This window comes from Grammomys surdaster, unplaced genomic scaffold, assembly GCF_004785775.1.
Source record: "Grammomys surdaster isolate TR1022 unplaced genomic scaffold, NIH_TR_1.0 169, whole genome shotgun sequence".
In the NCBI taxonomy this organism is placed as follows: domain Eukaryota; kingdom Metazoa; phylum Chordata; class Mammalia; order Rodentia; family Muridae; genus Grammomys; species Grammomys surdaster.
This window is the reverse complement of record NW_021604617.1, coordinates 10,398,098-10,409,543: the sequence shown is the minus strand read 5'-3', so window position 1 is coordinate 10,409,543 and position 11,446 is coordinate 10,398,098. Positions and strand designations below refer to the sequence as shown.

The 11,446-nt window shown below is 40.5% G+C and overlaps 1 protein-coding gene across 4 annotated transcripts in view; it reads left to right on the top strand.

Annotated features, from left to right (window-relative positions):
- Supt3h (SPT3 homolog, SAGA and STAGA complex component) overlaps positions 1-11,446 on the top strand; it is a 318,914-nt gene that overhangs the window by 205,634 nt on the left and 101,834 nt on the right. For all 4 annotated transcript variants that reach the window (XM_028766546.1, XM_028766547.1, XM_028766549.1 and 1 more), the window contains one exon: positions 8,661-8,800. In XM_028766546.1, the coding sequence (XP_028622379.1) occupies positions 8,661-8,800 (140 nt within the window). The remainder of the gene's footprint in view (positions 1-8,660; positions 8,801-11,446) is intronic.

Sequence of the window (11,446 nt, the reverse complement as noted above, 5' to 3'; positions counted from 1 at the left end):
TGATACAACAGTGTAATGTATCAGGAGAGAAGCCATGTTCACTCCACAGATACAGCGGTGTAATGTATCAGGAGAGAAGCCATGTTCACTCCACAGATATAGCAGTGTAATGTATCAGAAGAGAAGCCATGTTCAGTCCACTGATACAGCAGTGCAATGTATCAGAAGAGAAGCCATGTTCACTCCACTGATACAGCAGTGTAATGTATCAGAAGAGAAGCCATGTTCACTCCACTGATACAGCAGTGTAATGTATCAGAAGAGAAGCCATGTTCAATCCACAGATACAGCGGTGTAATGTATCAGAAGAGAAGGAGGGGGAGAGAGAGAGAGGAAGAGAGGGAAGGGGTCAAGAAGAATAGTCAAATAAATAGTGAATAAAAACTTATCAGATTTAAGAAAATTGTGAATACTTGTCCAAGTACCTTAACAAACTAACAAACTCCATTAGGATAAACTCAAAAATACTGTTACACATTATAATGTAGACAGAGATAATTATGAGAGCCATCAGTGAGGGTATCTATGGACCTTTGGGAAGTTGTTAGGTCAGAGGAGAATCTTCATGAACTGGATCAGTGTACTTCTAAAAAGAGACGCTGAAAACTCACATCCTTCTATTCAAAGAGGCCTTTAATAGATCCCAGCGATACCTTGACTCGGGATGCCCCAGCATGAAGAACTCAGAGAAGTAAATGTTTGTTGTTTAAACCTCCCAATCTACACTGTATTTTATAGCAGCTTACACTGACCAAGAAAACCCAGAAGGAAGCACACTTACAGTGAAAAACTGGAGTCTTCCTTCTCCAGAATCAAGACGACGATGAGAATATACACTTGTTCCTCTCCCGTGCAGTAGTGGACAGAAGGTTTTAGCATGGTGTTTAGGCAGAAAAAGGTGAAAGCATCAGATTAGAAAGGATTGCATATATGTATGTGACATAGGAAGGGCAACATAATGCTGTGTATGATTTAAAATCCTCCCTGTAGCCTCAAATTATCTTAATACACTAAAAACTGTTGCAACTAGTGGACACATTGCTGAATTTTCAGGAAAGGAGATAAATACGTAAACAAAGCAAGTAGCTAGACTTTCCTTATGTTCAGGACAAACAACCCAAAGTCATATGAGGAAGACATGTATAACAACAACACCACAGAAAATAGACAATCTTGCAGAGAGAGTGAGGGAGGGAGGGAGAAGGAGAGAGAGAAGGAGAAAAGAAGGAGAGAGGACAGAGAAATAGAAAAGCAGCTGGTGCTCACAGCTAGAACACTTGGTGCTGTTAAGGCGGTAGCCACCCTCACCTGGAGCTGCAGATCACACCAGCTTTATATTGAAATGAACAGACTGGTTCTATCATTCATGTGGAGATGTCAGGTGCTAAAAGAAAAAGGAACCCTTTTTTATTGCACATGACCCGTAGGAGTCAAAACCATCTCAACCAAACTGCGGTAAATCACCATAATACACGCAAGATATGGCCGACAGAAGGATAGACACGTGCTAGCCAATGGGTGAGCAGAACTGAGTAAACAAGTGAGTCTTGCAGAGAGACTCAGTGATGCTTGACAGGCTTGCAGAGCAGTTCCATCTGGAGCAAACTGCTCCTTCAGCTAGAGACATTGTGACATCTAGTAGTCTACAAAGAAAAGAAATAATTTGATCCCTCTGTACTTCAATATGCCCCCCACAAAAGACAAAAGAACAAAAACCTAAGTAAAGATCTTAAGAGCTCACTATAACAGCACAAAATTAAAGGGTTTTTTTCCCCATTTTTACTATTTATTTATTTACCTGTTTTCTATACGCATGTATGGGGTGTATTGCATGGTGTATTCTGTGGTGAGTGTGTAGAAGACAGAAGATAGTTTGCAGGAATAGGTTCTTTCCCTTCACTGTGTGGGTCTTGGGGTTGAACCTAGGTCATCTTGTGTGACAGCAGGCATTTTAACCTACCGTGCCATCTCCCTGGCCTTCAGAGTAGAACGGTTTTTACAGAAAGCAGAAGTAAGTTTTGGCAGCCTGGGTAAGGACAGTACTGTGAGCACAGAAGCACAGCAGCAAGCAGAGCTGCTGTTGGGTCAGCAGTGATCAAGCTTTAGCTGCTGCGCTTCAGAGAATGTGCAGCAAGAAAAAACAGAACTCAGAAATCTTACATGCGTGTCTTTGTCAAGGAATCTGTAACCTAAATGTTTAAAGAACTCTTCAGTTCCATGATAAAGACAATAATGCAGCTTTAAAATGAACAAACAATAAGATAACCTTGCAGCCAAACTAAAACACTAGCTATGGGATGCCAGAAAAGATGACCAGTAGCCTGGGCTGTAGTACAAATGCAAATCAGAACCGCAATAACAGGCAGCTCCTACCTATCGGGATGTCTGTGATTAGACAGATGAAGGCACATGCTGCTGAGGGTAAGGGAAGAGCTAGCTTAGGTTGCAGGAGGAGGATAAAATTCTACAGGCACTTCAGCAAACTTCCTGGAAGTTTCTCAAAAAGAATAACAGACAAAGTGAACCAGCGAGTCAACATCCAGTAAAGCCAAATAGATATGTTCACACAGAGAAAAACTTTATATCAACATGAAAGGCAGCATCCTTCCTAACAGAAAGCTAGAGTCAGCCCAATATCTGCCAATACATAAAGACATAAATAAATACTTTTTTGTAATTTGTATTAATCCAAGAAGTATTTAGGACAATAAAGTGGAATTGGCTACTGTCATGCTCATATGTGGATGAAGTAGAAACTCACTACAGAGACCACAGATCTCAGATTGACAAGTAGCTAGACGGGGAGAACAGAGAGGAGTGTTTGCCTGGGCCTGGAAACAGAGGGCTTGACTAGGGAACCATCTAAAATACTCAGTCAAACCTCTTAAGGTTGCTGTATGCCATTGTCATCTGCAAAAGTTACTATGCTCCTAAACAGAACTATCAAACGAAAACCAAAAGGAAACTCAAACCCGAATGCACACATTCATACACACACACACACACACACACACACATCTCACATCTCACAATGTTTAAACAAATTCATGATTTTCTATGGGATTCACTTCTAGAATTTTCCAGCGTAAATTTCATTGGCCTCTGGCTTTAGCTTGTATCTTTTGTCTAAAGAGTTAGTTGCTATATTAAGATCTATGTCCAGGCTGTACTCTGAAATGATAATGTATTAATTTCTTAGCAATCCCTCGTTTAAGGTTGCATAATTTAGACAAATATGGACTTAAATTTTACTCCTATCTTCATTAAAGGTAAAAACCATGATGTAAATTAGCAAGCACATAATTATGAAAATGTTTCCTATATTTATTTTTATTATAATCATATTTTTCATTCTAAAGATTTATTAACACATGTATAGCAAGCAGCAGATGATCATATAATGCTTGAGTCATCTTTATCTGGTATAGCTGTCATCATTCCAATGAAAAATATTTTAGTTCTTTCTCACTCCCCAAGTCTCACTGATACGTATTAACCACTAACTGCAACACTTAACAACTTCTTTATGATCCCTTGCAGTAACTTTCTGAGTTATATTTTGCTTTTAAATCAGCTAGGGCTGTGGGTCTATTGTTGATCTCATGTTACTGTGCCAGGACCCTTAGCTTACTCCTACCTCAATACAACTAAACAAATATATTAATACGGATTGTGATAATTTTCTCTTGGGTGTGGGTGTGTGTACATGTGTGTGTTGAGTACAGGCACCTACATGTCATGGCACATGTGTGGAGGTCAAAAGACAACCTGAGTATCAGTCCTATCTCAGCTTACTCACTGTCGTCTGCCTCAGACTAGCTAGTCCATGCATTTTTGGAGACTCTCCTTGCCTCAGCCTTCTATCTCCTAATAGAGCTGTGCTGAGCACTGCGACTTCAGATGTTCACACTACTGCGTCCAGCTTCAATGTAGGTTCTGGGGATCCAAACTCAGGCCATCAGGCCTACATGGGGAGCACCTTACCCACACAGCCCTAGCCACAGCCCTTATGGATTTGTCTTAAGGGACAGGAAATGCAGCAGAGAGCAGTAGAGGAGGAGGGTCGGTGCCTTTGACACGTGCACATCTATCCAGGCAGTCACACCAGCACACGTGTGCATAGCACAGCATGTACACATGCAATACATACCCCCAAAAGGAAGGAAAAGCAGGAGTTTAAGTAATGGAAATAGAAAACAGAAAAGCACTAACAGAATAGAAACGAACATTACAAATTTAAATTGAAAAAGAGAAGAAATGGTAGGTTTATCAACATGGATGACTTAATTTAAAAAAAAAAGAAAAAAGAAAGATCACAAATGTCAACAAAAAGATTAATGGGAAGGTCACAAAATCTAGTGCCCAGTAAGTGTTTGGTGGCTGTGTATATAAATGTAAGAAAACAAGACGATCCTAGCCTTACTCATAGATTCTGCATTGAAACACCTAAAAGAATAAAGATTACATACTGTTTGTCACAGTGATTCTGAGCCCCTGCGTCACAACCCCTTTGCTGGGGCAAAGAACTCTTTTAAAGGGGTTGCTTATCTGATTTCCTCATATCAGGTATTTATACTACAACCTATAACAGTGGCAAAATTATAGTTATTAGGTACCAACAAAATGATTTTATGGTTTGGGATCACTACCATGTGAGGAATTCTAGGTAGATTGAAAACCACTGGTTTAGTGTTAAGTCTTCTGTAACAGCTAAATAATAAACTAGCAAAATATCAGAGTATGTGTGCTGAGATCTTATTTCCTTAGAGTGGAATGTCAATGATAGCTTTTGTTTTTTCACTATGTCCACAGACTACTTTTTACAGAATACTTTTTTTTTTAAAGTGAAATTGGCAAGACAATTCACTTTTACACTTGAACTAACAGTGGATACTTTATAGGGTTCATTTCCTCAATCTTTAATTTTAAATGAGTAATAATCCCCATCTTAACTACTTAGGAAGCATATTACTAAATATGTGGGATCAACGTAAACACCCTAAAACTGTGAGGAGCATCTCAGTCCTCTGCATGCTCACCTGCAGGGCTCAAGGAAAATAGTCCTCGGAGTTAAAATAGGGATCGTTGTATTAGCATTGACTACAGGAATGGATTAAGTTAGGAGTACATAAGACAAGAGAGGACGATGAAATTGAAACATATTAAATGCATCAGTCCAACCAAAATGACTGAACTCATGGGGCTTTGGGTATAATTCCAGTAATGTTTTCTTAGAATCATACAGAAATATCATGGCTTCCTTATGGAGCAAGACATGTCCATATGCAGCTTGAGAAAGGATGAAATCAAAGAATAAGTGTATATATCAACTCTGTGGTGTTATTGAGGACTTTGTGTACTGGTGACTGACACAAGCTAGGAAGTCCAAGAATAGAATCTGAGACACAGAGACTCAAGGTATGACATAGTCCATGGTAGCAGGAAAACGTAGGTATTAGTGAGGATGTACACATATTTTAAAGACACCAAATGTGAAATATACTGAATTAACTGTATACAAAACTAATTCTGGGTGCATAAGTACAAAAAAAAAAGGAAGGAAACAGTAAATCTGAAAAGAAGACTTGAAGATTGACAGTATCTACTCTGTGGAAGTAGAGAGGAGTCAGACAGAAGGTAAAAGAACCTAATAATATAATACTTTTAGATTATGGCAAAAAACTCTCTACAATGGACAAGCAGACAGCAATGGGGTAATAGGAAGAGTCCTTGTTAGCAAAAGATAAACATAGATGGTAAACAGGAAGGCTCCCAGGGTATCTGGCAGACATGAGAAGATGCTGTAGTCCCCTCTTGGCTATGGGGTTAACTGTACAGTATTTCACTTTTGATGCATTGACTTTTCCATGGAGTTCTGAGGAGAAATGTGGAGAAAACAGGCTCAGAATTTCTTTGATGAATCTTGAATGGCGTATAACATTTCCACTCTTGGAAACTCATGCCCCAAGGACAGAGCCCACCTATGAGTAGGTTGCAGCTTGCAGCATTTCCCCGGTGCAAACACTGACACAACTTGGTCTGCCTGTCAACAGAGGATGGACCGAAAACCATGTTAGTAGGTACTATAGGATGTAGATGGTTATGCAGGCCTTCCAGAAAAATCTCATCTTTCTTTGTCCTCAATGAGGAAGCATGGGCATAAGAGAGGATAAAAGAATATCTCTTCATAAAGAAAGGCTATAAGAGCTTATTTTTAAAGGAAAATGAATAAAACATATAAGGAAATTTATTGTGAATATGTGAACACAGAGAAATGTATGACGGTCACATACAGGAGAACCATTGTGAGTTGTATCTTAAGTTGGGGATTGGTGGGTAACATAAAGAGAGAGAAGGGAAGGGGGGCGGGAAGGACAGCAAAGGAGAAAGCAGTGCATATATGTAGTATTTTTGAGTATGTATATTTCTGTCCTCCCCCTGACACACATACACACACACACTTGATGTTGGGGATTGGATCCAGAGTCTTGCACATGCACTACAAACACACCATCACTCAGCTACAGCCCCTGCCCTTACTTTGATTATATATGTTCACTAAAATTTTGTATTTCAGAAGAAAACGACTTGAGAGAATAGAGCCCCTCATTTCTGTGTGGGCTAACAAAGATACTGAAGCACTGTACTTTTAATAGCCTTACCATAAATTGTCAAAGCTTGAAAAAATGCATCCTGACAACCAAATAATCCTATTTAAAAATGAGGTACAGAGCTAAACAAAGAATTCTCAAGTGAGGAAGCTCGAATGGCCGAGAAGCACCTAAAGAAATGTTCAACATCAGGGAAATGCAAATCAAAACAACCCTGAGATTCCACCTCACACCAGTCAGAATGGCTAAGATCAAAAACTCAGGTGATAGCAGATGCTGGCAAAGATGGTGAGAAAGAGGAACATTCCTCCATCGTTGGTGGGATTGCAAGCTGGTACAACCACTCTGAAAATCAGTCTGGCAGTTCCTCAGAAAATTGGACATGGCATTACCTGAGGCCCCAGCTATACCACTCCTGGGCATATACCCAGAAAATGCTCCAACATATAACAAGGACACATGCTCCACTACATACATAGCAGCTTTATTTATAATAGCCAGAAGCTGGAAAGAACCCAGATGTCCTTCAACAGAGAAATGGATACAGAAAATGTGGTATATTTACACAATGGAGTATTACTCAACTATTAAAAACAATGAATTCAAGAAATTCTTAGACAAATGGTTGGAACTAGAAAATACCATCCTGAGGGAGGTAACCCAGTCACAAAAGAACACATATGATATGTACTCACTGATAATTGGATATTAGCCCAAAAGCTCGAAATACCTGAGATACAATTCACAGACCACATGAAGCTCATGAAGAAGGAAGACCAAAGTGTGGGTGCTTCGTCCTTCTCAGAAGAAGTAACAAAATACTCATGGGAGCAAATATGGAGACAAAGTGAGGGACAGAAACTGAAGGAGGGGCCGTCTGGAGACTGTTCCACCTGGGTATCCATCCCATGTTCAGTCACCAAAGGTAGATGCTGATGTGGATGCCAGGAAGTGCATGCTGACAGGAGCCTGATATAGCTGTCTCCTTAGAGGTCCACCAGAGCCTGACATATACAGAGGTGGATGCCCACAGCTAACCATTGATCTGATCATGGGATTCCCAAGGGAGGAGTTAGAAGACTGAAGGAGCTGAAAGGTTTTGCGGCCCCATGGGGAAAGCAACAATACCAATCAACCAGAGTTTAAACCACCAGCCTGGGAGTACATAGAGAGGGACCCATGACTCCAGCTGTATATGTAGGGGAGGATGGCCTTGTTAGGCATAGGTGCAAGAGGTCCTTGGTCCTGTGAAGGCTGGCTGCCCCAGTGTGGGGGAATTTGAGAGTGGGGAGGTGGGAGTGTGACTGTGTGGGTAGGGGCACATCCTCATAGAAGCAGGAGGAGGGGGGATGGGATAGTGGATTCCTGGGTTGGGGGCGAGGAGAGAATGGGGAAAGGGGTTAACATCTGAAATGTAAATAAAATATCCAATAAAAAAAGACTACAAAGAAAAGAAATGTAAAAGGAAGAAAGAAAGAAAGGAAGGACGGAAGAAAGAAAGAAATGCATCCAAGTATCTTTCATTGATTTCATTTCTTAATAACTTTCCATGTGTGGGATTTGGGTTTTTTGTTTGTTTGTTATCTCTAGTCTACAGAAGAATATCCCTTAGTCTTTCTCTTTTATCAGATAATATTCCAGGTTGTCATGTGTAGCAGTTTTGGTCATGGACTGTATTTTCTAGCACTAGGAGCTGTCAAATCTGCCTTCTTTGCTCTAATTTACCTAGCACACCCTCTTTTTCCTGCTTGTTTTATTTCTCTTGTAAGTACTATGGAATGGTAGTCTTTGCCAAAACTGAGAGCCCCTCTTCCTTTTATAAGGGGTTCAGTCAGCCCTTTCCCACTTACTATGGTAATTAGTAAGTGATTTGATTCTATTTTTTGTTTTGTGATATTGGTGATTGATTCTGACTTACTTTCGAGGGAAAGTTTTCTCTCTAAAGATGACTTTGAGTGGATTTCACATGCAGTGTTTGCTGTGCTGGTCGGTGCTGAGGAACCCCGCTCAGCTCAGTTGTTCTTTGTCTCCTTCCTAATCCTCATGAAGAAAAACTGAGCGGCAGCAGCGGTACAAACAAGAGACAGAAGATCGCTCAGGACTTGATAAACTCTATCGACCAGACGGGAGAGCTTCTAGCAATGTTTGAAGACAACGAACTTGATGATGTCAAGCAGGAGAGAATGGAGGTATGGCACATTCTTCTGTTTCTTAGCAGTTCCCTGCCCAGCACCATGCCAGTGCTCTCGCTTCCTGTCCAGTGTCCTTGACTGCTGCCTGAAGTGTCCAGGTCAGTGCCTTTGTCTGCAAGGAGCAAGCCCTGGGAAGGGAGGAAGTTTTGCCTCCACACTTGACTTTGAGAAACATCTTGCGTTTTGATTCTGTTTTCTTGTTTGGAAATGACGAGCATTCCTTACTCTGGATCTGACATCTGCTGATGCACTTTATTCCATTCAGACCACTTTAGATTAAATATTTACTTAATTTTTTTGTTGTTGTTCCAAATTATCCAGTTGCCTCTGGGGCAAAGGTAATTCTTAGAGCTCTTGTCTTGGCACACAAAGTGAAGAGCTGCCTTTCAGATTGCTGTTGGCAGCCTGCGGTTAGCCTCTCTGGCTAAGGTGGTGTCCAGGGAAGCTATATGCTTTATATCACTGTCACAGAATGCAAGTGACATATTTGTGTTCCCTACACATGTTCTCGCAATGAATATAAAAGTTGTATGTCTCATGTTTACTTTAGCTATCTATACTTTAAATCACTGTTTCTTCCAATATACTGCAGGAAAATATGAAAGTAATGATTGACTTTGCTTGAGCGCCTTCCAACATACACGGTAGTAGTCTTAGTTCTTACTGCAACTATTCTACTTTTACATTCAAAAAGGAATCTCAGTTTCCCTCTCTCTTTAAATTGGGTAATTCCAGAATTCCAAGGGAGTTTCTAAATGCCTATTGCATTGTGGTCTCTATGCATGCTAAACTGGGTAATTATTTCACATTAAACTTTGGAAGGAGCCCAGTTGACATCTATGCATTGTAAATTTTAACAGCATTCTTTAAAGAATTAGCATGCCTAGATCCTGAACTGTGATCTGAAGGTAGTAGTCTCTTAGGTATCAATTACCTTAGAAAAGTGTGGTTATCTTGCTTTGAAGCAACTGCAAATGGTTTCACTTCAACTTTGCCATGGGCCAAAAATATGCTAAGTTGTCTAAAGCAGATGATAAGCATATATTTCTGATGTCATCATGTCCTCAACAGGATATGATTTTGTGGCATGATTTCACTTATGGTGCTGCTTGGAGAGGAAAGCGTTTGTGCTTAGTCTTTAGTATTTCATATCCTGAGATGTGTGTGGAGGGTGCCCGTAGGGAGGGCTCTACAGTATTATATGTAAAATCCGAGCACCTGCCTTTTCAATTTCACTGGGGCAGATCTCAGCTAAACAAGGGAGTCCACAGTTGAAGAGAATCAAGGTGCTGAAACACAAGGCTCGGAATAGCAGAGTAGACCGGGAAGGATGCTGACACAGTAAAATCAGTCAAGTCTCCAGAGCAGGAACAACTCCATGCTCACACATCTGAGCCACTGTCCATCCGGTATTATATTATACACTGCCCCGTGTTAATGAGAATAGTGAAATATCAGCAAAACTTGGCAAGGCCACGTAGAGTACAAGTCAGCCTCATCTGTACAGCAAGCCTGAGGTTGATGGTTTCTTTAAGCCTACATCATCCTAGAATCTTCTCCTGCCAAGATGACAAGTAGTTTCCATATCTCACTCATCTAAATGGCATAGTTGAAATGAATAAAAAATGATAGACTTGTAGACATAACTGCAGACAGGACAAGTAGTAAGGGGAACCATTAAGAGTAGAGGCCTTGCCTGCTTCTAATTTGACAGGTTATAGTTTCAAGAGTAAACCGCAGCTGGGGCAGTCCATATGAAACCACTTTGGACTCACAGACTGCAATCTCTGGCTTTGAAAGTGCAGTCGAATAATCAGCCAAGGCATCGTTCCGTGATTTAATTCTCCTCTAAGCATCACTTATGCCTGCAGAGACCATGCCCTACCTTCTCTCCTAGAACGGAGGGAGTGGTGTAGACCCACCAATGGAGTTGTACTAGGATAGACTTTCTTGCCTTCCCCCCTCAGCCATGCAAGTGTGCGCTCTCTCTGTCTCTCTCTGTCTCTCTCTCTCTCTCTCTCTCTCTCTCTCCCTGTCTCTCTCTCTCTCTGCCTCTCTCTGTCTCTCTCTCTCTCTCTCTCTCTCTCTCTCTCTCTCTCTCCTTCCCTCCTTCCCTCCCCCTCCCTGCCTCCTTCCTTCTCTCCCTCTCTCTTAGTTGTTCTCATATATGAAATGAAGTGTTAAAGAACATACTTTTACAAACATAAAGACTCACTTGGTGAATCATAGGCAGAGTCATAGTGACCTGTCCCCTGAACCCTCACCCAGCCGATACCCTGTTCTGAAAAATATCTGTATTCCTCCTGAACACCCACGCTCCTGCGTCATCCCCTTCCCCACGTCCTGCCTTTTTGTGTCTATAACCCCTGTGTGAATGAGTATAAATTACAATTTGAAAAAAATAAATAAATTATATATAAAAATAAATAAATAAAAAATAAAATAAACTCATTACAGGTAAAAAAATTTAGATTTTCTCGCTTTTCAAGAATTTCCCAGTAAGCTTGTCACTCCTAAGAAATCACAGCTATTGTAAATTAATGTATGGGCAAAAAAGTATTTTTCTAAAAATAAATAAAGAAAGAAAGAAAGAAAAAGAAAGAAAGAAAGAAAGAAAGAAAGAAAGAAAGAAAGAAAGAAAGA